Source organism: Mycteria americana, chromosome 3 (assembly GCF_035582795.1).
Source record: "Mycteria americana isolate JAX WOST 10 ecotype Jacksonville Zoo and Gardens chromosome 3, USCA_MyAme_1.0, whole genome shotgun sequence".
In the NCBI taxonomy this organism is placed as follows: Eukaryota; Metazoa; Chordata; class Aves; order Ciconiiformes; family Ciconiidae; genus Mycteria; species Mycteria americana.
In genome coordinates this window covers 82057140-82084258 of record NC_134367.1, presented here as the reverse complement: position 1 = coordinate 82084258, position 27119 = coordinate 82057140, and the positions used below count along the sequence as shown (strand labels likewise).

The window sequence follows — 27119 nt, the reverse complement described above, 5'->3', positions numbered from 1 at the left end:
GGCTGTGATACACAAAATCTCAGGGATTTGTACCTGATTAATTTCCTTGTCATAAGCCTGTAGACCAGATTCTGGTCCATAATTCTCTTCTAATTGCCACAGTGTAGAGCCAGTGATTTCAAAGTTGCTACAGTGGGATAATTAAAACAGAATGGGGCAGAACCCTCTTACGTATATGTATGCACTGCGTATGTTAGGTTTAGCTTTTACATTATGTTGTACTACATCTGTTGTCCGGAAAATGCCAGTAAGTCAGGGTTCTAAATAAGCCCATTTTGTGGCATAGCATCTTACTGTTTTGTTTTATAGCATGCAGCTATTACTGGTAGAGCTATAATGAAATCAGAAAGGCAACAGAAATGCCGAAGGCTTGAAAGGAAATCTTTTCTGAATGGAAAACCAGGTAAGAATGAACAATAGCTCAAGGTGTAAACTATGCTTTCTTTGATGAGTATGACTCTCGCCTTCTTCTAGGAGAACGGGTTGGATTATGAAGCCTGTCTTGTCGCTCAGTGTGATGCCTTGGTTGATGCGTTGACGCGACAGAAGGCAAAGCTGCTCACAAAGGTGACCAAAGAACGTGAGCACAAGCTGAAGGTGAGCACAACTCTCGTCAGCTGAGCACGGCTGTTGATACCTGGCATTACTGTGCATTTTGTTAAGGCCCCAGCCCTTTACACCATGAAAACTCCTAACAGCCAAATCTTAAAGTCCTGCAGCAGGTTCCAGTTCAGCAGTTTGGTGGAACTGTGCTTGCACACTTAAAATGAGGCATATACTTTAGCAGTTTGTTGAATCAGGCCATCGGTCTTTATTTATCTGATGGTTTTGGGCTGCCTTTTGAGAGGTGCTTGTCAGTGAAACCTGTGTGGTTTGGATTCTGGGACCTTCCAAATGCAAGAAAGCCCTTCTGCACAAGTAAAATGGTGGGATTTTGGTGTCTCTTCAAACCTCTGAAATTCAGGCAAGCCACCCCCAGAAATCCATGTGCTTACTCAAAAGATACTAAAGAAATGCCTTAAAGGGGGGTAGGAGAAGAAAGTTATAAATGGTTGAACAAAGTGGCAGTCGAGAAATGTTTAAATAGACACATTTCTTGAAATGTCAAACTGCATATTTGATTCTGAGGTATTATAGTGCCAGTAACATTAATAGTATCTAAGACAGAAGGAAAAATTGAAGTGAAAAATCTAACGTGACAAACAATGAATAAAATCTACTTCAGATCAGCTTTTAAAAAATCCCCATGCTTAACAAGAACCAACGCTTAGCACATACTGCTAACAGCACAGCTAATCCTGTAGTTTATTCCTGTTAGGCTGTGGTACCTCAGGAGTTGTGCTATTAGGCCTAGTCTACAGCCATGTGGCAGCAGAATCAAGTGCGAAATCTGGAAAAAATGAGATGCAGCTTTTTTATTTCTTAATCCCAGCAATGTGTTCTTAAACAGACCAGGATCAATGGTGAATTGCGAAGAGAATGGTAGAGTATAATCTGCAAGAAACCACTCCTGCGGTTATTCTCCATAATATTTGCCTTTTAAGTGAAGGATTTTTAAAAGCTCAGATTTTAGTGAAAGTGTGATTGTAAATGTGAATACTGCAAATGCAGAAACATGTTCTGTGCTCTTTCTGCCCCGAGCAAGCCTGATCTTTGAGCAATTAATCTGCTCTGAAAATTGAGATTCCCTGTGCACAACATTTTGCCGAGCTAATTATCGGTATTTACAATACAGAGCAAGTGAGTGTAGCTGATGGAGATATGGCAATGGCCATATGGCAGCTAAATTAAGCATAGCTTTAACACACTCTTCCATTCGTTGTCTCTTCTGAAATAATCTTACACAATTCACTGTAAGCTGAGGCAGTCATCTGAACTGTGCTGATGCTTGTTTTCCAGGTTGTTTGGGACCAGATAAATCACTGTACACTGAAGCTACGCCAGTCAACGGGGCTTATGGAGTACTGCCTAGAAGTTATCAAAGAAAATGATCCCTCTGGGTTTTTACAGGTATTTTTCTTTCCGATGTTCTGGGGAAAAAAAAGAAGAGACGTTAACGTTAAATCTGAACATGGATGGCTTTGCTAATTAGCCTCTTCCACCTCCGAGGCAGGTTCACCTTAACTCCTGTTAGTACTGTCTAAAAGCTCCGATAGCCTGGGGACTGCATGAACGTCCCGGCAAAGGGATGGCTTTGAACAGCCGCGCTCTGGCCGAGGTGTGGAGTTAGTGGTCACACCACTTCCCTGACTGCCGACGTCTTTCCTCTTGCCAGCCCTTCCTTCTGGGCCGACAGAGAGATGCTATGCAGTTAATGGTAACCTTCTGCAGAATATTATTTTATTCTCATCTGAGAAACTCAACGCAGGGCCTCACAGAGCTCGCTGATCAATTTGGGAAGGTCTATGACTCAGCAGAGCAGTACTTCTCCCCTTTTTGCTTCTCCCCTTTGCATTACTCTTTCCCATGTGAAAGAGTCCTTTCAACGTGTCCCCTGTGAGGAAATCCAGCCTTAAGGGCTTGAGTGTAGCTTTGCTTCCCTGGCGTAGTTGCACCTTACAGGGCTACAAGACCTGTCTTGTAGCTGGAGGATCCAGGTACCCCCTCTTTGCAAAATATGGCCTAGCCAACAATTGCTTTAATTTGCAGGATACTGTTTCTTAGGTGCAAGCAGTGAAAGTGTCTACTGATGAGATAAAACATAAGAGTTTTATTATCCAATTAATTATTTTGCCTAATTAATGCGATTATTTTTATTAATTATTTTATTTTGCCCTGTTGGTTTTGTTGCCTTATTAATTGGCTAAGAAGAAAGGCACATCAAACAAAATGATCTGCACGTGGCTGTCAGCTGCAGAGGGCACGCTGCACACAGGAATGCATGAGTGTCAGGGGGCTGTCACAGCAGCCCTAAAAAACAGGATGAGAATTAGCCAACTTAAACCTATTAGCACTCCAGATTGATTGTTACTGTCACGTCTGGTCGCAAGCAAGAGTGGGGAATGTGTGGTGTATATTAATCTCAAGACTACACAGATTTTAGCAGGCTGTTGGTTGGATACTGCAGGATAAATGAGACCTTTAGGCCTTATCTACATGCTAGCTAGATACATGCTTTGTTTTCATTTCAGCTTACTTTTCCTGTAGCCCTTGTGGCTTCATTCTTTGCAGTCACCGTTTATAAAAAAATACTTTTGTTTTTACCTTTTCCTGGTTTATCTAACGATGCTTTCAAGGCAGCCAGCAAACACTGAGACACTGCGTCACTTAGAGCAACTACCTCTGCAGCCAGGACATTGAAACACAGCCAAGGGATCCAGCGTCCCAGTAAGTGACTCCAAGGTTGAAGGAAGGCTATAAGATGCTTCTCCACTTACTGCACAGGCTGAGTAGGAGCTGTTGATGCAGGGGCTCAGACAGGAGTGTCTTCCAGGAACAGTAATGCGGAAAGGTATCTGAACCCCTGCAATAAAGAACAACTCTCTCTGGCCTATCCAGAAGAAAATTCTGCTCCCTGGGATTCACAGGAAGCTCACTGGGAGGGACTCCAGATATCCAAATGGCAGCTTCACTGAACTCAAGGGCAGCTGAGTTCATTGATTTCTGCAGAGCCAGGATTTCACTTCCAGACGAGTCCATTGCGATCATCTTAGTCTGACTTCTGGCCTAATTGTCTGTGGGCTGAGCTAAAGCAAAGTTTTATAAAGGAAATTCAGTTTTGATGTAATGATAGAAAATCCACCATATTCTTCGGAAATCTATCTGACAACTTACCATCCTCGCTGTGAGAAATATACACCTTCCTTCCCATTTGATTTTTTTATTCCTTTCAGCTCTCATCTGCTGAATCATCTCTGCTGAATGGAGAGACCCTCTAGCATTTAAGCCTGTCTTTGTGCAACTGCTTTTTAAACAGGAGAGCAAAACTAGGCTGTGCATATCAGAGAACAGAGCGCAGAAGTATATGTGCATTCAGCGGCGTGATACGTAACATAATCTTAACAGGCTTTATAAATGAGATTTTTACTTTCCTACCCTAAGATGAGAATTGTTTTGAAAAGACGAGACGAAAGGAAGCGCCATAAATGGAACTCACCCCAAAATGACCAGATCCCGTCTCAGCTGTCGTACTGTCGTATTCCCGGTTTCATTGCGCTGTATCTATCTCACAGGCATGCTGTCACTTTTAATGTGTGCATCTGACGGTTCATTATAAGCCTGATACTCTCTTTCAGATTTCGGATGCTTTAATCAAGCGTGTTCAGGTATCTCAGGAACAGTGGGTCAAAGGAGCCTTGGAGCCAAAAGTGTCTGCTGAGTTTGACTTGACTCTGGATAGCGAACCTTTACTGCAGTCGATTCACCAGCTGGATTTTATTCAGATGAAATGTAGGGGTGAGCTTTTATGATTTCCTTTTTTCTGTTTTTCATGCATGTGTTGAAACAGTGCTGGGAAGAAGGGGGACCTGGAGGGAGGAAAGAGGAATGACTTGAAATTGCTGGATAGTTTTAAAAGGTTTTCAAGCAAATTCAGATTACTGGGTGTTTCCTAAAAAGGTGTACTTACCTCACATGAAGTGACCCGAACAAGCTCAGACGGAGATACCAGGTGCAGTTAAAGATTTGAAAAGATAAATTCTTCAAAGTAGGGCTATCTATCAGCTTTGAAGATTAAAAAGATATTATCTGCCTGAACCTTTATGCAATTTTACAGCATTCCTAGATTTAACGTGTTTAATTCAAAATACTGATTACCCCTATCTTGTCAGGAACAGCTGACGTAGTAAATAAATATTCACACAAACACACATATGCTTGAATAGGGAACAAAGAACCTTTGACTTGTATCTGGACCATGCTGCTAATGGTGCTCAGCTTAAAAAAAACTCGTGAGGCAGAGATTCACAAGGGGAAAGTAGCTCCATGGCTATACCCTTCCTTGATTCCAGGTATCTGAATGATCCCGAGGGACACAGTAAAGGGAAAGGAGGTTAAAAGAAGTATTTAAAAGCAGAAGCTGATGAACAGTAGATGCCAAAAAAAATATTAACATCATGTGCCTGTAATGTGCTTGGTTTATATAGAGCGGGATGAGAACTGCATCAGAGTTAGATAGGTCCATAGACCAGCTAGATTTGAAGGCCATTGTGGTCCCTGGAAATGATGCCATTAGCTTCCCTCAGCAGTGATTGAAGCCTTAACCATACACGTGGCTGCCAGACATCAATGAATGAGTTAAGGATAATCCTGCCGTGATGCCAGATGTGCTTTTTTTTTACTCCAAGCAAGCATAAAGATTTCTGTTCAGTTTATCTGTCCTCTCTGAGCCTAATTCTGAACCTAAGAGACCCGAGATGAAGTAATCACGGTGGATAATTTGGCAGATAAATATGTGGAGAAACAAGGATAAACAGTTAAAGGCCAAAGTCTGCTTACCAAGAATGGTTTGCATCTTGGCATAAAGGGGCTGCATTAAAGTTACTCAAAAAACACCTGTGAACTGCTCCTTTGAAATGTTAACAGCCATGAAAGCGGAGTCAAGGGAGAAAGAGTATCACTGATAAAACTTCTCTGAATACTGTCTGCACTTGTCTGTTTAAATCAGTTTATATTTAATGTGGGCCATACTTACGGTTAAATATATTTAATACTAATCTTCCGCCACTCTCCTTCCCAAACATATAAAGAATTCAGTTAAACTATCCACTTAGATTGCTAATTAACCACAGGTCACTTGAGGTGAGAGCAGTTTAGGTATTTGGCTTTTGGACATTCGTCTGGCTTTAAGCTTGAAGACTTAGAGACTTTAATTGAGCCAGATTCACTGGAGCTTTATGAAAGATAGTGCTGTATGCTGATGCTCTCATTTATCATACGGTCGCAGCGAAGCCCTGGTACTGAGCTAGACGCGGTCTGAGGAGCAGAGAAGAGGACAGGACTGCTTCTGCCCAAACCTGCGCAGAGCTTATGAACACCCTTGGGCTTTGCTCCCCAGGTGCATCTTAACAGTTAGACCTCAGGAAGGGCTTTTCCTTGAGCTGTCTTGGCCTTGACCAGGGAGTAGCTGCTGCATGTCCCATCAGGTTGGCCAGCACAACTGGCATGACCGTGTACATGCCATGCAAAGAATGGTGGAAATGCCATTTATCCTGGCCACCATTCCCTCGTAAGGGACTGCATTATTCCTCCTCACACCTCTGTGTGCCCAAGCAGTATAAGCCATTGACTGGTCCCAAGCTAACATTCAGAGGTATTGAGGATTGTTTAGTATATAGAGGTGTATTTATATTTTTCAGTTTATGACTGCAAATCTATTTGCATTTGAACTGCTCAGTCTGACACTTTGGCATTTTTTTCCTCAAATTTACCTTCATCACCTCGACCAGCTCTGCATTATCTTCTCATGCACAGCGGTCTTGCATCTAGAAATAGAGGTACCACAGAGTAAGCAACTCAGCATTTCAGCAGCGAGCACCCAGACTTACTGGGAACATCACTTTGCTGACTGTGAGGAGAATCTGGTGTTGCAGGGCGATGTTTTGCTATTTATCACCATCAGGATTGTATATTTCTGAGCCTCCAATTTCACAAAGAAAAATCTATGTGTTTCTTCACATCTGCTCCTCTTTCTCCAATCCTAGCTACCCCAGTGCACCAACAAGTCATCAATCTTTGCCAAATGTTGGTGTTGAGGGGAGTGTTATTAAGTCACTATACTGGTTGACCTGACAACAGTAGGTGCATTAAAGACATCAGAGACAATCTTTAAAGGGAGTTTTGGGGAAACCTAGGAGAACAGGGCCAGTGTGGCTTTTCCAACTGCAAGTTGTTTTGTTCTAAAAGCTTTGCAATGTAAGATCTGTGCTGTTGTTATCGATGCTTAGTGCATGACTGAATTTCTGTATTTTTTTTCAAACTCTGGCCTCATTCAACCTCAGTGAGCTTGCAAGGGTCATTTAGAGTGAAAGCATGCTTGTAAGTAAACATTGATTCACTGTGTTAGACAAAGAAGAATGAAAACGAGAACAAATCACATTACATTTGCTTTGATGACTTGTTCATGTACCTTACTGGTGGACTCTGTATAAGCCCATATCTAAAGCTAATCTAAATAAATAAAGATCAGGGTTTGTTTTTTCTTTTTACAGAAAGAAAAAGCAATTTGGTAACAATTAAATGTGCAGAAATGTGATAGGTGCAGAAGTAATGTTTAAGCAGTCATGTTGACCAAAGGGTCTCACTGATAGCCCTTTGGCAAGAGTCCCACGCTCCCCAGGCTAGCTGACCTGCTGAGACACACACACAGCTCTAGTAATTGCTGGCGTTTTGAGCTTTCCCAGATCCCTTTCCTCTGTCTATGTTTTCTTCTCTCTGTTGCTTTTTCTGAATGCCTCGGCACAAACTTCCTGTCCTCTTTGACGACTGACTCAATGTGTACATCACATTTCCTCAGTTCAAGCTATGGGCACAGGCAAATATGTGTTCCAGGTTTGTTTTGTTCAAACAGCTGGAACTGTCATGCGATCTTGGTGTGTTGTAAAATGGAGACTAGGTACAAAATAGGAAAAAATACAGCTACTCTCTACTTTTCTGTACCACCTCTGAATACTCACTCATACGCCCCTTCTCCTTGTCAGGAGTGACTCCTTCCCTCTTCTGCAAACCGGTCCATGAAGATTCCCCAGACACATCTCCTGCCGCAACTCTTCTCTGCTTCCACAGCCCTGAGCTGCACGGCCCTGACAATGAAAGACTTTATCCCCACTTGTTTCATCGTAGGCTTTATCCCTGGTTCTGTCTGCTCTGCATCACGGACCCAGGTCTTGGCCTGTGGTCTTTCCGTGTCTTGCGATGACACTGTTTGTAGGGCACTTGCTACAGCAGTGACTCAGGCTATTTGAGTGACAGGGCTGTACTGCAGTTTTGGAGGAGGTCAAAAGTTTTCATGTTTCTGAGGGTCCCGTTCTTTCACTGCATTTAGTCCTTTAGAAATTAATCTGGGAAGGTGGAGAGCATCATTGCACAACTTGCTTGTCAAGAGGACAAATAACGGACAACGTCTTAGAGCAGCCCTACTCTACCCTGAGAGGACATCAGCTGTGAGATACATTGAGCAATGTATTTTTGAAACTGATGAGTTGACATGAGACATCAGTATCACATTTTTTAGCTAATTGTGACCTGCACGAAGCACTTTTAAAATAGCAGGACATCATTCAGGCTCATTAATAGGTCTTGCTGCGCCAATGCGGTATCATTTCTCCCTTTATATTTTTAATCTTTTCCTTCAAAAACTCTCTAGAGGACTTTAAGTTGAACAGGAAGTGGGACATCACTGTACTTTAACATCTGAGTCTTCTTTTTTTTCTGACGCTTAGCCTATATTTTTCTTTTCTTAGTCCTGTCCCGTTGCTCTTCGCTATGAAGTATAGCCCAGTGTCCCGATTATCCAACTTGCTTCGCGCTTTCCTATGACTTTTACAGCAAGTGTTCACCTTTTCTCCTCCCAGAGGGAATCTGAGATCAAGGCAAATCTCTGCCCATCCACATCCAGGGGAGGAGACAGGAGGGCAGGCGCAGCGAGCGTCATCCAGCAAAGCTGCACAGCTGCTTGGTGGGAGCTTCTCACCGCTCCTTCAGCTACTGTAGGTTGTGCGGTTCAGGCCACAGGCTGGCCCAAAGGGAGTAGGAGGCTGATAAGAATTACTCACAAAAACTTAAATGTCCAGTGACACAGCAAAGAAGCCCAGGCAATTCTCCATAGTATGTGTGACTCTCACACGTAGGGCCAAAATTCACACTGCCCCTGGGAAGTGGGCACAACAGCACTTTACTGTATGAAAACATATTCTAATCCTAGATGGCATTTCTGTTTCCATAATTGAAAGGGGCTTGTAAAACACTTACCCTCCCCCCAAAATTCTGCTCTTTTTTTTCAGCGTTGTGCATTACGTGAACAGTCCCTGAAGGCCTCCCGTCAGTGTTCCGAGGGGATTTTTGCAGAGGGTTGGAGAGGTTAGTGGTTTATTCAGAGGTGAGGGGGTGTTGTCTATTTGCACTTTATAAAATTCAGGAATTAGGTTTTCATCCAGTTTTGCCAGGGGGAGTCTCAGAAGTGGGGAGGACCCAGAGAATGCCTCCTGAGAGGGTTAACCAGTTAGCTAAAGTGGCAGGAGTGTGGATGGCTGATACAGCCCTATCTTCTCCCAGGCTCATCAATCACTGGAAATACACAGGCTAACAAACACAGACAAAACCCTAAACTTAAAATGGTTCACTTAAAAAATCCCATTACCTCTGAATTCTTCATTTTCAGGTTTTTCACTCTTGTAATGTCACATTTCTGTTACTTCTCCAGACACAGTGTCTCCTAGAGAAAAGTCTGAACTTCCCATGTGAAAAAACAAGTAGGTTTTTATTTATGACACCCTCTGAATCATCCTTAAATATCAAGGAATAGGAACAAGGCTTTTTTTTCTCTTTTCACAGAAAAACCTTCAAGAGCTAATTTATAAAGCTCTTTTGTTTCAGACCACAGTCATTCTTCTGGGCTACCAACCATCCGCGTTCACTGCGGTGATGGATAATGCCAGCGGAAAGCCACGGTAGCTTCTGCCCTGTTTATCACAAGTGTGATGTTGACTTTCGTGTTGCTTCCAAAGCGGGGGTGAAGCGTTAGCCCCGTCACACAGTCGCATCCATTTTCCCACAGGCTGCTTGGTACGCAAAATGCAAACAGTCCTCTTTTATCCAGAGAGGTAAAATAGGACGAAAGGAACAGCTCAAGGGCTTAGCTCTCATGCAGACAGAGGGAGGAAAATAAACTAGAGGCTCAAAGCAGAGTAGATAAAAGAAGAGCAAACTGACGTTGTTAAGAGCTAAGTCAATGAATGCTCAGAGCACTCAGCTCCTTGTAAGCCACAGTCGAGCTCTGCAGAAATGATCCTGAACGGTGAAATTCAGCCTTGGGCAGAAGACCAGGCAGGGTCTATGCATCACTTACATCCCACTTAACCTATGTAATTTCAACAGTGCGTAAGATACATGCCAGGTCTCTCCAGAAGACTGAATTTTCACTATAATTTCCGGCAAAGAGTGAACGGTGAGAGTTTAGTTGTGTTTAACAGAGGGGTGGTGGAGGCCTCTTTCCCACAGAGGCGTGGCTGAATGTTTTACTCTGTTTATTTTTATTTTTAAGAGGCTGGTCTGGTCAACAGTCTCTTGGTGTTTCTCCTGAGCGAGTCACTAAAAAGGCATGTTGGTAGATAACTTTGCACCTGTAATTTCTGAGAGGAGAGAGCCACAAGCAGTCTCCTTTTACTACCTGAACCAAGGGACTTAGATAAAATTTGCAAATGGAATTATTTCCTTCAACACTTTCTTTTAAGTATGGCTGCCATAGAGATAACATATCCAAGGTGGTTTTGATGAAAAACTGGGGGTGGGGTGGTATGTTAGATTAGATTGAAAAAAAAAAAAAAACAAAACCCCCTATTGTGAGGAATTGTTTTCCTGCTGTCGGTGGAGTTCAGGCTCTATCTTGCCCCTGTGCTGGGAGGAGTGGCTGCTCTGCTGGTTAATAACCCAATTCTTCATTAATGAGCTGGGCTTCCTGGCAGCACTGCGTCTCCCATGCTGCCCCGTGGCCTGACACACTCTCCTTTTGGGGACAGAGGGGACGAAGTGCTCTAGCGTGAGAAAAAACTCTTCCAGCCAGTGACCCCTGGGAAGGAAACCAGACGTGAGGTCCCCAGACTGAGGCACCAGAAGCATGTCCAGATATGTTTCTGTGTACGTATTTCAGCCAAATGATTTGCCTAACCGAGTAACGACATTTTGTTGTATCGCTTTTACTTCCTTTTGTTTCAAGGAAGGGGACGGACCCTCTTCCTAACGAATATCGACTCTCCTGCGAGGGGCGGGAGGCGAGCGGTCGCCGTACTGCTCGCGGCACAGACTAACGGGGCAGGGCAGAGTTACACTAATCTGTACCCAGTTCCTGTTACAGTGCCACCCGTCCCATTACTGCAGCTGGAGAAGTGCTGCACCAGAAACAACAGTGTGACACTGGCCTGGAGGATGCCACCTTTGAGCCACAACCCGGTGGAGGGTTATATCTTGGAACTTGATGATGGAGATGGTGGCCAATTCCGAGTGAGAATTTCATTCAGCATTTTTTTGTGTTTCTTTGTATGTGAGCTTCCTCAGGATACGGATTTGTGTCTGTCCGAGGGTGGGGAGAGGGGGTAGGGAAGATACGGGTTGTGAAAACATCCCTTCTTCTGTCGCGTGGATGTAGAAGGCAGTGCAGATGCTGCTTATTAGAAGGACCCCCAGCTTGGGTAGGAAGTTTGGCTGAGGTTATTCTCAGGGCTCTGGCAAAGAGGGCCTTGAGGTCGTCCTGGAGCGTACCAGAGCAGAAAATCCCATACTAGCCTACAGGAGCTGAAAGTCGTTCATTCCACAAAAGAGATTTCTTTGAAGCCCCTACTCTCATCTGTCCATAGCACCCTGTTTCAACAGCTGAGATTTTTGGTCCAGAAATGCAACTCAGTTTTTCCTGGTTTTCTGAATAAAAATGGCATCCTGCCTAAAAATACGGGATTTCTAAATCTTTTCCCTGGGAGTGGATGAGACCAGGCTGGTGGAAGCTTTCCGCAGACACGCTGCGATGGGGTTGGTGAATATGGGAAGGCATCCCGAGTGCTGTCCTTCCAGACCCTCAGGGTCATGCCACAACTGCTTGCTCCTGGCTGCAGGTGCAGGGTACTTACAGGCTCCCATCCCTTCTCGCCACGTGCCAATAAACAAACTACAGAAATAATTCAATCAGCTGTCTGCTGGCCATGTTCTGCTGGAAGCTGTGGCCCTTCCTCCTCAGGCAGGCTTCATGCTCCTGTTGCTCCAGGACCAGGCTGGCCCAGTGCATTCCCTAGAGGCTAGTGCCTTGAAAGCATCTGGAGATCATTGTGGAGTACAGCTGCTCTCTTCACAAATGGGAAATTTTGCCAAAAACATGTGATGGCATTTCTTCGGGAGCTGCAAACTGACTTCTCACTGGAAACCTAAAGGTTTCTCAAGGTGAAAATGGCCTGGCAGGGGTCCACCTAAGGAACCGCCTCCCTCTGCCAAACCACTACACCCATAGCCAGCAAAGGCACCTGATTTGGACGCCCCTCATTAGAAGAGACAGCGATATTGGCAGGGCATTTTGAAGAGCGCACTGTGTTTCTGGAAGGTCTCCTCAGTTCCTTGGTCCAAGTATCATTTGACATGGCTTTGAAGAGACTGGTCTCCACTACTGAAAGTGTGAAAAAGCACCTTTGTGAACAGCTGCTGGGAACTGCCGATATAGCTAATACTGGTAGGTAGGAGTGTTATCAGGGAGTGATGAATGAAGAGTTAGGAACAAGGCGTTATGAATTCCACTGTCTTGGATAAACCTTTTCAAGTGCTATTCACATCTAAAAAAATACTTGTGAATAAACAAGATTTCAGGCTGGTGCATATCCAAGCCCATTTGTGTGGGGGGTTTTGTAACTGGCAAAGGTTTTAGGACTGCCAGCGCTGCCATGTCAAGATTTTGGATTGAAAAAGATACAAAACCATCTCAATCCTTAAAAAATCTAAGGTGACCACTTCTTGAGGGAACGCTTTGCTTGCTGTGGTAGAAACAACCTCAGTTTTACCCACTGAAAGATAAACTGGAGGCTTCTCAGCAATGCCATTTCAATGAGTTTGCTGACCCTTTTCATGAAGGATTATATATCTGAAAGCAATGACACTGACTGCACTTTATCAGTATTCAATGGGTGGATTTAAAGAGCGGTTTTTGTCTCCTGTCGTAGCAGAGAGCATCAATCTGAATAAACAGAAGCAGTGAACAGTGGTAAAAATATGAAATGGATTAGAAAATGTGAGAGTTGTCCTACAAATACATCTTTTTGCACAGACAGCATATGTTACAACATGGAGATAAATTAAGCTATTCTATTAAAAATCTTCTTTCTCTACATGAAAGATCATCAGCTAACTCAGGACCCAAGAGATTTTGTTATTTGTAGCAGCCGCCATGGTAGCAAAGTGGACAAACACATGGCCCGCTGTAAACTTAAGTAATCCCTTTCTTATTCATCACATACTTAATTCACTTTAGGTTCATATCAAAGAGCCTTAATCAACAGGACTACTCTTAGGCATATACTTAAGTGTCTTAACTGAACTGAGGCCTGAATGGTGTGCTTAGTCACAGCCTTAAGCTCTTTAGGGCCTTTGCTACCATAAATCTATGGATTTCACAGAATCGGAGAAATCAGAGGTGGAAAGGAATTGTGGCTTTCAACCCACTGCCAAGACAGGATTTTCTCCTTTTTTGTCATTTTCTGTTCAGTTTTCCAACAAACATGAGGTTTCTAGGCTTCTTCCAGTTCATCATAGACTGTATAATCTGACTGATCCTCTTCATTAGTCTGCCTAGATGTTCCTCCTCCTGAAATATTTCACATTACACAAGTGCTTGCTGTTTAATAAACCTTTGCAGACTTTTGTGATGTCTCTTGTCTAGTTGCTGTTTCATCGTGTGATGCATGTGATCCTAATCTTTAGGAGATCAGTTTCTTCTGGCTCTCTGTTTGCAGGTTTCAAAATTCTGTTTTAACAGAGGCATGAGACAACCTTTCCAACAGAATAAAACTGTGCTTACTTTTTTTATTCTTCCACGCCCCTGCTTTTTTGGTCCTATATAAATATGAGAATGGCCATGGTGGGTCAGACACTGGGACTACTATCCAAAATAGTGTTTTGGATTAGACGTTTAGGAAAAGAGAATAATAATTAAGATCTTTCTGTGTTGCCCTTTATTGCTGTACCCTTCCAGCTTCATCTTCACCTTAGTGTCTCCACTGCTGACCATCCTTGATGTCACCACTGCTGTGGCTGTCCGTGTTATAACAGCATAACTTCTACATCCTGGGAAGCAATGAGAAAGCTGTTCACTTGTGGCTTGTATTTAGAAGTCTTAAGATGCAATCACAAGGCACAGAGAAACAGTTAAACTATGTCCCTCTTTCTCTCTCGCCTTTTTTTTTGGAATGTTTAGGAAGTATATGTTGGCAAGGAGACTCTCTGCACCATCGATGGCCTTCATTTCAACAGTACCTATAATGCAAGAGTCAAAGCTTTCAACTCATCGGGAGTTGGTCCTTACAGCAAGACAGTTATTTTACAGACGTCGGATGGTGAGTTGGGTTTTCACCAGTTTCTAAGTGAAAAGCTGCAGGTCTCGGTGGCAGGACACTTGCATCCCCTTATACCCGCTAATATCTTTGGCACTTACTGGCATGGAGATTTCGGATCACCTGAGTGGAGAGGCCAGGAGCTGAGTGTGCACAGGGACTGAGCTCTCCTCCTAGCACTTTTGGGGATTTTCCGTTACCAGTAACACTCCAGGTTTCAAATCATGCAGTTTTATTTGGCTGTAGTAGTGTGGGGTCTAACTAAGATTCTTATTTGCTTTAGCATACAGAAGCAGTTAGCAACACACGGGATGTTTTTGTGCCGCTCTGCCTCCACTTCTCCATATATCTGTGGAATTTGCCTTTTTCTTCACTACTGCTTCAATTTCACAGCAAGGTTTGATAATACAGAGATGGGAATTCACGCTTGTTCCTCTGTAATTATACTTGACATCCATATGGGCATTACAAGAAGTTCATCTTCATTAATGATATTGTAATTAATCGAGAAGTGCATGCTATCGTCACGTCCACTCTTATGCTGAGTTGCCAAAATAGGCCAGTATAAAATATTTATACTTTAGGAGCTTTTTCTGTTTTTTTCTTTTTTTTTTTTTTCTTTTTTTTTTCCCTTTGGTAAACCAGTGAAGTCAGTCCTAACCAGCATGGACACAGTGGAACTCCATTTCCATTAAAGGTGATCCTGAACCAATTCACCTATGTGAGCTGTTTCCGTATCATGTAGAAGCCTTTGTCTCCTCAATGACTTTCCTCTTACTGTGTGAGAACAGAAGGTCACTGCCCTTAGCAGCTTACGTTCAGAGGAACAAGCACAGATAATATGAGGCACTTCTGAGCTGAAAAACAGCAGGGTACTGGCTCAAAGCAATCTTGTGTAGCTGCCTACAGTAACGAGGAAAGATTGTCTTTATTACCTGAAAGTGCAGTGGGGTCTTTAGGAAGGCAGAATCTCATTCTAATTGAAATAAAGCAGACGACACCTGAACACAGCCCGTTCTGCCATAATCCTGCCTTTCCTTTTCCCCTTCCACAGTGGCATGGTTCACCTTCGACCCCTCCTCAGCTCACAGAGACATAGTGCTGTCGAATGACAACCAGACTGCCACCTGCAACAGCTACGATGACCGGGTTGTTCTTGGCACAGCAGCCTTCTCCAAGGGTGTGCATTACTGGGAACTGCATGTGGACCGGTATGACAACCATCCGGATCCAGCCTTTGGTATTGCCAGGATTAACGTCGTCAAGGACATGATGCTAGGCAAGGATGACAAGGCATGGGCCATGTACGTTGATAACAACCGCAGCTGGTTCATGCATTGCAATTCTCACACCAATCGGTAAGTGCCACCTGCATGCTTTTCTCATTACTGATCTTTTTTTCTGCTTTGCTTCGGAGGAAGGGCTCTCAGCAAGCCATCTAGTCCATCTCCCTGCTAAATGTAGTTATTTTATTCCTTCTTAAAAATCACTAGTGACAGCGATTGCACCTTAGCAATCTGTGTTGGTGTTTCTTATCCTCACTGTTAGGATTTTTCCCCTGAGATCTAGCCTGAAGCCCCCCTGCTGTGATTTAAGCCTGTTATTGCACGTCCCACCCGCAGTGTCAGCAGGCAGGAGCGCAGCGCGCTGGGACGCAGGGTTTCTCTCTCATTGCTGGAGGAGTGCAGGGGGAAAGGTGGTTGATTCTCTTCCTAGGAGGAATCTTGGCTGCAGGGTTGCACAATAATTAGGCAAAGCACGGGTGCTTGCCTGTCCAAAATGCAGGTGTTCATTGCCGGTCCTGAAAGCTGATTAAAGGTAGTGCTGTAGGTCACACCTAGGGTGATCTGGACACAAGGGACTGTTTGGCCGTCCTGCAGGGCTAAGTGACAGCTTCCGCCGACTGAGCCGTTGTACTGAAGAGCTTTGAAAAGCGTCTCAACTTGTACAACCAACTTACACGAAGGAGGATTTCAGAATGCCCCTGAGCCATCGTTACCAAACCCATCTTTCTCCCACCACTCAGAGGCTCTGTGTGCTCTATGCAACAGAGCGGTGGGGAGACATGTTCTAACTGAAGCTACCTCCCGGGATGGATCACACAGAGACAACACATATCAGCATAGATCCAGTGTCGTGCTGGCACGGTTGCATGGCTTTCAGCGCTCATGATAGTTACCTCTGCCTAGTGCTGGCTGTGTTTCCTTGACGTGATGCTGCACTGTGTAGGGGAGACACGGTCAACTTCGCTTGAAGCTCGCTGGGGTATCAGCAGAGCAGAGCTGCACTGCTCTCTCTCTGTGTCCCATGAGAGGGTCAGCCCTAGCTGAAGGTCAGCTGGCTACTACGGGAACTGAGACCCTTGAGAAGATCTCCACTGAAGAGTGTGATTCAGGATCCTAAGTCCTGTGCTTATTTTGGAAAACGGTGTATTTGTATACCTACTCTATCACGATGGGAGATTGGTGTATGAATAAAGTGACTAAAGGATATGATATGTAGCAGGCCTGTGGCAGAGCAGGAATCAATTTCGATTTAGTTTTCTGCTGACTGTCCCAGCAGGTCTTCCACACTCACTAGCTCAGGTGTTGTTTCTGTTATACCAAATGATTAAAAGCAAGGCTTGCAGTGATTTTTAAAATGCTCAAATGCAGGTATTATCTCCTTAAAGAGATAAGTTCATGCCAACATGCACTGTATCCTAAAGCTGATTGTAATGTCTCCTGTCAAATAGTCATTTATACTCCAAAGCATACTTGTATTTTAAATAAATATACTGCAATTGCTGGGAATTTTTGTTTGAAGCATAGTTTGATTTTGCAGTTTATTACAGACAGTGGAAGAACCTTGCAGCTGGATCAAAAGCTATCTGAAGTCAATTGGAATATTTTCCATGGCTCCAAAGACCTTAGATCATGTCCTAAGACAATATAGAGTAAAATAACATCAGTATAATAAATATATCAAAAGGTTCTCTGTCCCTTTAACATCTTGATTTGATTTAGGGCGGAAGTAATATTAAGCTGTATTAATTTTAATGCTCTGTGAAACAGCTTATGTTTTCTGGAAAAAAGCTGGCAACCATTCTGCGTCCTACTGTCCCAGAAACCTATTTTATGGATTTGGTCCTTGGCATGCTCCTCCCGGCAAGCAACACACGAGCTAAGCAAAAGCTTTTTCTCTTGGAAGCACAAACAATGGAAACACTTTGGATTTCCAATCATCCTGCTTAAACAGGAAAACAAAGTGCTTTCTGTTGATGGTAGTTTCCCAGTTTTTACTAGATAAAACACAAAGGCTTTTGCAGGCACATCCAAGGCATGGATAGACCCATGGAATATCTGTTCAAGTGAAGTACACTCGTAAAGGGCATGTAATCTTATGAAATCACATGCGCTTCAATGAAATTAGGTCTAGGCATTATATTTTTAACTGTGACAGTCAAGTAGGTCAGTTTTTTAACTCATTAGCTGTAATAGTCTTGTGGCAACAGTTATTGCTGCCTAGTTGTTTTTCCCCACTGGAGACAAGTGCATGACAGCACAGTATCACAGTCCAAAGGAAATTTATTGTCAGCTTTTAGCCTCTCAGATGTTATTGTGATGGAGGTTACATCTTAGCAATCATTTCATGCTTCCTAATCTTCATGGCAATAAATTAGGGCAATAAATAAATGACTAGCTTCAAGGATAAGCTGAGGTGGAGCTTGAAAGACCTATTCATGGGACCCATCACATTTAGAGTACTTTCCTGTTCCTTTCACTCACAGCATGCAAAATTGGACCTGTCTACATCCTTAAAAACTAGCATGACTTCTGTAATGCTAGAAGAAGAGACATGAACAGAAGACTCTAATGCTCTCAAAAACAGAGAGAACCTTTGAGAGTAGGTTGAGCAAACTGGTTAAGAAAACACTTTAGGGCAGGGGTATAGCTTTCTGAGGTACCTTTCAGCCTCGTTGTTCCTGGAAATAATCAGTTCACACCAGAGATGGTGTATGCCCATTGCTAAGAGGCACTGGCATTCATTGCAATAGATCCGTTCCTTGGCAAAGTTCCCAAGAGCAGGAGTACCTGGTGCTGTAGGCGATACTCTAGTCACTATATAGTTATGTAAAGAAAGAGACGGAAATTGCCCTGGAATGTTTTATACTGAAAGCCAGTGGGAAGTCAAAATCTAGAGAATATGGAGTGTAGTCTTAAAGCCCCCTGCGATCAGGAGAGTCTCTTCACTGACTTCAGAGTTCTCAAGACCAGGTTTTCATCACACAAAAATGTTGCAATTGACTGAAAAATACTGTCCGTGACAATAGGCATGGTAAAGTGGTTAAGTTACTGTAAAGCTCATGATTAAAATACTGTTCACAGGGAGTTAAACTAATTCTTCAGTGTTCTTCTTAAAGTGTTCATAAATGGTTAAGCTTTTTTTTCAATAATAGTGAAACTTACTACTATTCTTAATTCCTCAAGCCAATCCATGCAGTCCTATTCTGCACATTGCCCAAGCTGCTGCTGAAAGCGTCTTAGAATAACAGCCTCCACTGCCGCAGGCAATGACATTTTTCATGGTAGCCAAATTCCCCTATCTGTACTCCAACCTTCCAGGCTTCCGCACAGCACTTCCACACTCAGGCCTTGTCATTGCACACAGAAATAAAAATGTGCAGGACTGTGAGAAAAGAGGTGCGAGAAGTGGGATTTACTTGAAGTAATGAAAGAGTAGTACTTATCTTCAAAACTGGACTACATTTAATGAATGCTAAGTATTTATTTAAGAAGTATTGTAAGAAACAGTTGTATTTTCCTTTTACGTGGCTTGCAGATTACTAGGGACCTATGGTGTAACTGTCATTAAGTAGTTTAAAAAATGCTTTACAGTAAAGCAGCAGCTTTTTTACACGCTGCCACAGAAGTGTACCGGGAGAGAGCAACATCAGTTTGAGTCTCTTGAGCTAGCTGGCTTCTTTTATTGCAACTAAGGCATTTATTAGAAAAACTATCCTGCAGTACTGTCTAAATGATGTACAGAAGAGTGAGGAAATGCCTTGCATAAGTTTGCTCACAAAACTTTGACTCTCCCACGTCTTCTCCTAAAGGAAGTGACCATGACAGTAGTCCAACAAGCACTGGAGTCCTCAAAGTACTGTTCCCAAGGAAATCATGGGATGCTCGGGAAGAGCAGGTGTTCAGCCTCCGAAAAAGTCCAGCCTCCCTGGTAGCAGCACGGCCAAGTGCCGCTGCTTGCCTTTGCCCTGGCTTCGTCCTGCCAGGGCTGGTTGCTCGCTGTGGGGAGGTGGCGGCCGAGGAATGGGGCAATCTACCTGCTGAAGTCCTGCAAGACTTGTGGCAGCGAGGAAGGGAGAGGGCTGGGTCCCCATCCCTCCGCTCTGCCCCCGTGCCCCGTGGCTCCTGGGGGGGCCTCAGCCTGGTCCCCCGCTCGCCTGGGCTGGGCTCCGCAGGCAGCATCTACCTCCTCTTCAGCGGGACTGGCCCCGGGGGCTGCAGAGGAGTCACTCAATGTCACTGTGCAGCACACAGCTAATTAGCCCACAAGAAGCAAATTAGCTTCTCATATAGGAAAGAGCATAATAATCTCCAAAAGGCAAGGCAAAGTTGCTGTTCTTGTTTCCCTAAGAGGATCAATGATTTAAAAGGATGTCATAAAATCTATTTTAAAACACTGCAGGATATAAAACGTGGTGCCCTACAACCAAAGCTCTTCCTAAAGAGAGAAAAAAAGAATGTAATCTATTTGTAAATAGCTCTGGATCATAGTACTGTTGCTTCCCACAATCTCATCATGAGTTTTATGATCGAATGCTTTTAATAAAAATAGTCTAGGTACTGAGATACCGAGGATAGGTAAGCATCTTAACTCTTGTTGGAAAATAATTTACTTTATGGTTTTGGAGAAGAGCTCAAAGAGAAACCTATTAACGCTTATAGGACCAGAAAGCAAATAAAAGGAACCTAAGAACGGTAAAGTTTGAAATCTAACACATCTCAGCGCCAATTTGTGATTCTCAGCTATACTATTGTTGTTTGAAGAGCTTTAAATGGAGAAGTAAGAACAGTATTCTATCCTATTATGCCACAGATAAAACTACCTTCAGAGGAAATGCCATGTGCCACGTTTAGTCTAAAGGAAAGCAGTTTGTGACACCTAGTGGACAAAATGAAAATTTCTTACCCTGCACTACATTCTTCCTAATATTTTGACCCCCCCCCCCTTTTTTTGATGTTTTGCCTGCCTATTGTGATACATTTCATGTTAAAATTGTATTAATCTTGTGAATGTTGTGTGCCTGAGGGGAGTGCGTGGGACAAAAGACAGCTGCTTCCTTTCCTACTGCAAATTATTTGAAATCTGATTTACCCTGAACAAATTGTGTCAGGCTGTAAATCCATCGCAGAGCCCCCATGATATTAGCAGAGTAGCAGTGCCCGCGGCCAATCTGCATATCTCGTAGATTTTTTTGCTCAGTGCTTTTTAAAGTAATACTGAGTTTGACTAACCCCCAAATCGAAGTGCATTAATGTCAAATTGCTCAAGCGTGTAATGGCTGGCTGAGTCTGTCCTGGCAAGCTCTGATACCATGGTAGCTCTCAGCAGCTGCTCCTGACACAACCAATTATCACTGGTATTAATAACCGTGCCTGCACACTTGAAACAGCTCCCAGTCCTATAGCTGAGCACCTTGGCAGTCAGGGAGCTATGCTTATCCCTAGCCAGCCTCACCTTCCCTTCCTCCCCAAAACCACCATCTGTTGTACCTGTGCTGGCTCCCTGGTCTCTGGAAAGCTGCGTCCCCCTTAAGGCATGCCAAGGTGAGTACTTGAACTGGAAGTCTGAGTCTCGAGCTGTTAGCAGGCGTAATGATGAGAAATGAACACCTAGGAAACCAGCTTTCTGCTTTTTCATTCCCTGCTGTGCATCACTTCACTGTAGCCGGGGTGCTCTGAGGAGCCGTGTCTCCAGGACTCCTTGTCCTGCATGCTCAGTACTGACCTGACCTGCCCACCTCCCCGTCTCTGGTCAGCCGAGGGGACCTGTTAGCTCTGGACCCCGTTATCCGCTCTTAGATTGCAGTTGGAGGAGAGATGGACCTAATTTCTCTTTAGGGTCCCCCCATTAAGCTCCCATGAATGCGGTACATGTGTTTCAGATAAAGGTGTGGGTCAGTCATTGCCAAATGCCGCGGGGATAATAATTTCACTGTGCTGCTCCGCTCTCCCTTTGCGTAGTAAGACTGCCTCGTCCTGGGGAGAGCAGCGGCGGTGTGGCACTCTGCCTTCACCAACAGCGTGGTCCCTTTGTACCTTAGGACTGAAGGAGGAGTTTCCAAAGGTGCCACCGTTGGCGTGCTCCTGGATCTGAACAAGCACAACCTGACCTTTTACATAAATGGGCAGCAGCAAGGGCCTCCAGCATTTGAAAACATCGAGGGTGTCTTCATGCCTGCGTTGAGCCTCAATCGAAACGTCCAGGTAAGTCTTCTGCAGTTCAGTCCCACTTACCCTTCTCATCTAAAGGAGAATGTATGCTACCGGCCATTGCTGCTGGGGCTGATAACGTCACCTGTAGGTCGTCAGTATGACCCTTTCCTTCTCAGACTGACACCTAGGCTACTAATGCTTTTTGGAAAACTGCATTTGACCTTCTGCCATGCCTCACAGATGTGAGGAGTAATGCTGTAAAAACAAGTAAAAGTACTTGCACATGCTAATTCCTACAGTTATTTTGCTGCAAAGCGCCACTTGGAAAGCAGCGGTGCTAAGGCTTCCTCTGCCAGTTTGACTAAAATCATGAGTATCCTAATTCCTCTTAGATCTTATGTTTGGAGATTATTCACATTGGCAAGAGGCAGAAATGTGAGCAGCACAGTGGTAAGGAGAGCAAAGACAAGGTAGGTCAGAGAATTAGTGCCACGGAGAAGACCCAGTCAGTACATCATTCCCGCTCTTTCTGAATTTTGGAGATTGCGCTCTGTTCTCAGGAGGATCTCCTCTTGGAGGAACCCTCTTTAAATGAAATGCATTTTTACTTCAAGACCACTGCATATGGCTAGAAACAGGACGTAGTGTAAGGGAGAACCTATAGTAACACCAGGAGCCTGAGGACTGACGGAGGTCAGCTTAGGTCGGGCAGGACCAGTGCAGTAGTGCAGATGAGTGCACCTCTCATCAGTTAAAACTCCCAAACTGAAACCAGAAACCTCACATGGCCTTATTAGTACATGAACATTTAGCACTCGTTACTGGTGGCGTCCAAATCTTTCAAGAAGGTTTCATAGCTTTATTGTATTTGATGCACCAACGTGGAAGACACAGGCACTTCTCTGGGCACCTCACTGCTATATTCGACACAGATTTTTACTCACAACCTACCTTCAGTTTTAGCTACCTACAGCCTTTAAGTACCTGGCTTACATTTCTTACCACAACTGAGTTAAGGCAGAGCGTGGCCGACAAGGGGAAACTCTGAGACTAAGCTTGCCTTTGCTGTTGACTGGTGCTCTGGTACGTCTGTGTGGGAACCCTGACCTCGTAGAGATGTCAGGTTATAGAAGGAGCACTAAAATGTCCTGTGCTCTGTCCTGCCAGGACAGCAAAGATAAAAGGATTTTATTGTATTTAATACATGGGCTCCACTGTGTGGTCTCTGTCCTGAAGTACTCAGGGTCCCTCACGCAAAGACCCCATCCACCTTGTGTCTAGCAAGCAGCGCTGCTGGAAACCTACAGCTGGTGGCTGGATTTGGGAAGAGATACGGACACTTTGTGAAGAAGATAGGGGCTTCTAGACCCCAAGGTGTTCAGGAGGGAAGGGGGAAGGAGACTTGTTTATTTCAGGGGCTCAATATCATCTCCATTAATATTCTTGATGACTTAAATGTGGACCTGAAGTCCCACAGCCCTTCCCCCGTCACTTACTTGCTCTTGGCCTTCACGAATGCTCTCTGCTGAGGATGTCCCAGTTTTGAATCTACGTGTTGTTTCTTCTTTGTGCAGGTGACCCTGCACACAGGACTGGAGGTGCCACAATGTGTAAAACAGCCCAAGTTGCCCAACAACTAATGAAGCCCCTGCCTGACCCTGTGCTGGATTCTGTAAGCTTTCTCAGTGTGATTTGGCACTTTTCAGTAAGTCAGTAAAAAAGCATTCTCTTCCCTGACTTAAAACATTGTACAGCGTGTTGCTCACCGAATAATCCACTGGTTACAGCTAGCCCACTCCATTCTTAATTTAACAGCCATAGCAAGCATACCCACTGAACGGGCACTCGATTGCAGATGGATACTTGAACATATCTACACTTCATTGCATACATAGGTACACACATGTGCACACACACACACACATGTACATTTATAAAGCAAAGGGTTAAAGGAGTGTGTTTTCTCTCTCATGGCTGGATCTGTGCTTAAAAGGTATTAGGGATGCTGGAAAAAATGGGTAAGACTAAGACTGAGGGACAAGGGCTGTTGGAGCAATTTACCAGTAGGTGAACTGGATTCCCTTGCCACCTGAAGTCCTTAAATCGAGAAAGCATATGTTTTGACAGCTGAAGTGGAGGCTGTGTGCTCAAGAATTCCTGGTTGTCCATTACATTCAGGGGCTCAAATGACCATTAATTATTCCTTCTGGCTCTAGACTGCAGTAAGCTATGGGATAACGTTCCCCTGGAATTCAGGGGCAGAACTTAACTCGTTATCTTCAATGAGAATAAGATTGGTTTCCAAACACTGCCATGTAATAGTTGCCGCTCATTTTAGCTAACACCGTGATATGTGCAGAATTCAGATACGAAAAATAGAGAGAAAAATATCCTTGATACATTTTAATGTTTGTTATTTAGGTGTGATTGTGGAGACTATCGCATACAGAAGATCTGATAGTGGTTACCAGCACAACTCTTGAAAAACAGTGCAGGGGAGATTCCTTTGAATTGAACTGATAAGAGATTTATTTAAACACGGCACATGCGAAGCATCCCATCTAGAGAAATGCTACTTTCCAGCCTTGATCCTGATAAGCCCTGGGCAGCTGTAGTTCCAATGTAGCTTTGAGATCAGAAGCCTTAATTTTCTATTAGATTAGTGTGAGCTAATTAATGTCTTGATCCTAATGAAGCACTTGAGCGAGAGAGATTCATAGCATTAACGTGAAATACGTCCCTAAGAATTTTTTCTGGATCGAGACATAAATCTTTTGGAAGACTTACCTGTGTCTGGCATCTCCCATGAAAACAAGCAGCTGTTTCAGGTGCTGCCCATGACAACCGGAGTCTGACTGACAGGGAACTTTTCCCACAGCCGTGGCACTGTCACCTGCGTGCTGTTGTCAGAAAACACATTGATTTGTGTGTGTGCTTCGTTTCCTCTGAACCCAGTTAACGTATGCAAGTGTGTGTGTGTATAGCGGCGATGCGTAAGGACGAGATGCAGCAGACTGTGTGAGCCCATGACATCTCGGAGTCTTGTCACTCTAACCCTGCGTAAGTGTGGTGCTATCAAACACGAAAAGCATAAACTCCTAAGTCCCATCGATGTATTATTTCCTTTTTTTAAATCCTGCTGCTTATACAAATTTTCCTCTCCAAGCATACGTATATGCACACGCATATTGTTATCAGACATGTAACTATTAAACCTGAAAACAAATATTCTAAGCAAAACCCAGCTTACTGCCTTGCATTAAACCACAGCCACAGGACAAACAGCCCAGGCCTGCCTTCAGGCAGCCTGCCAGCCCCCAGGCATCCTGCGGCAGACCCGCTTCTGGTCTCTGGCCAGAGCACATCACTCAGGCAGTGCTGGGCGATGGCAAGGCTTCCCTGTGGCAGAGCGGCCAGGATGCTCCCTGGGGTCGTCCCCCCTCGCAGGAGGTGTGGGGAGGGGGAGGCAGCCCAGAGCGAAACAGTCCCGGGCTATCGCACAGACAAAAAGCAGTCTGCCATCATGCTGCCTGTAACCAACCAAGCATCCCGTAGCCCACCTCTCCTGCAGAACAGCAGTGCACCTTCAGTGATATCAAGACTGAAATAGAAAATAAAACCAACTACGGGAAAAAATAACGTAAGCTTTTAAGTGGGAAAGCAACGGTACGTTCTTCAAAGCCTGGAATGGACTGTGTTAGTAAACTTGTAGACATTGAAATAACTGTGCTACGCTCATCTTGGTTTCTTAAAGAACAGCAGAGACCAACTGTGTTACAATTTTCGGTTTCGTTTAATACCATATGAACTCGTGCAGGATTTTCTAATTAGCGGGTCTGTTTTAACCTACCTCAGCTAGAATGCTACCAGATCCCGAATATCCTCTTGAGTGTCCTCTTCTACAAACCTAACAGTTGTAATCAGAGCATTGGCTTTTGAGTACTGCCAGTCAGAGCAGCGTATGGGAATACTGTACATAAGTTGCACATAGTTTTTTTATACTGGAAAACATCCCATGATAATTTTAATACAGAAGGCACTCCACTTTCACTTGTTGTATTAAAAACAAAAGGGCATTGTTTGTTTTGGGACTGAACCTTTGTCTTTACTCCCAACATCTGTGAAGGAAACTCCAATGAATTTATATCTTTCCAATCTTCAACCATTGCCAGATGTTTAAAATTAATTCTGAATGGGTTTTAGAAGTGTTTGCAGTACTCGGTTTTGGTTTTCATAGTCGCTTTGGTATCGGTTCCTGGTGTGTTATACCTTGGGGAGAACACAGTGAGTGATACAGGTTACTAATTTCTAATGGAAATATGGACAGTAGGTAGGGACATGCTTCAGAGCTGTAGAGAAGTTCGTTTGTTATCCTCTACACATTCTAACATTCATAATAGTAGGGTACAGACTAGCTACCATTACAGTCTCCTTTTAACCTAGCAGAAATGCAAATAAAATAAAAGGAATACAGTTAGAAGTAGGTAACCTGCATTACTAAGACTGATTTAGCCTAGGTTAAAAACTAAACAAGGTGGTTGTATGTGTTGGTTGTGTACACATTCAAGGACTTGGGTTTGGCATGGCCCATAGCAATAAACCAGTTACCCAGCACAGTGTAGTCTCGTGACTTCAGCTGGATACATTTAGGTAGTTTGATTAACACAAGTAATGCTTAAGTAGTTAGAATTACGCTAGAAACTAACTACTCCACACGTGAATATTTATGCAGAGCATCCAGATGGCAGTGGCCATCTGAACACAGGCAGGGCAGAATTTTCCCTTTGCAGAACAGCATCAGGTGAGGAGAAGTGGGGCAGTTCCACCTCTCTGCTCAGGCTAGAGGTAGTTTGCTTCTCTGCAGGTAAGTCCCCCCGAGGTCCATCTCGTTATAAACCCAGCAGTTCACATGTTCTTCATCTACAGCATCTCTTATGCCAGTTTTTGTTTCCTCTGAGTCCCTCCTTTAAGAGGGAGTCAGCCTTTAGTACTATGGCCCTTGCAGAAACTGTGTTGCTGACTGTCCAGGGAGAACCCAGGGAGCTGAAGAGTAGCATAGATACCCAAGGGGACCACTTTGGATGCTCTCGCTTCCTTTGGATTCCTTGGGGTATTTGTGCAGCTCTCTGGGACTCCAAGCTCCTCCGGCACCCGGACCTGCACAGAGCTGCCTTTGGTGGGACACTTCTGCTCCTAGAGGCCAGCCTGCTCCTCGTAAGCAGGAGAGCAGAGCCTTTTGCACTGGGATGAATCCCACCCACTATGGTACAGAGCCCACACAAGGTAGCTGTAAATTGACTTAATGTTTAAAAAAGAAAACAATCCACAAACAAACAAGCCCTCCTCTAATAAACATAACAAAGCTTGACTTCTGCATGCACCAATTTGGAACCTCTGCACAGCTGCTAAATAAATACAGCAGGCAAACTTTCTGTCCTGCAGAGCAACA

At 44.1% G+C, this 27119-nt stretch overlaps 1 protein-coding gene across 2 annotated transcripts in view; it reads left to right on the top strand.

Moving 5' to 3' along the window:
* Nucleotides 1–23310, top strand: part of TRIM67 (tripartite motif containing 67) — a 33814-nt gene extending 10504 nt beyond the window's left edge. Inside the window, exons 3-10 of one of the 2 annotated variants that reach the window (XM_075497383.1) lie at nucleotides 475–597; nucleotides 1900–2010; nucleotides 4236–4389; nucleotides 11009–11154; nucleotides 14099–14237; nucleotides 15289–15592; nucleotides 21559–21721; nucleotides 23245–23310. In XM_075497383.1, coding sequence (XP_075353498.1) covers nucleotides 475–597; nucleotides 1900–2010; nucleotides 4236–4389; nucleotides 11009–11154; nucleotides 14099–14237; nucleotides 15289–15592; nucleotides 21559–21721; nucleotides 23245–23310 — 1206 coding nt within the window. Of the gene's footprint in view, nucleotides 1–474; nucleotides 598–1899; nucleotides 2011–4235; nucleotides 4396–11008; nucleotides 11155–14098; nucleotides 14238–15288; nucleotides 15593–21558; nucleotides 21722–23244 lie in introns of both variants that reach the window. The other variant, XM_075497382.1, reaches the window with a different exon arrangement.
* Nucleotides 23311–27119: the final 3809 nt, after the last annotated feature.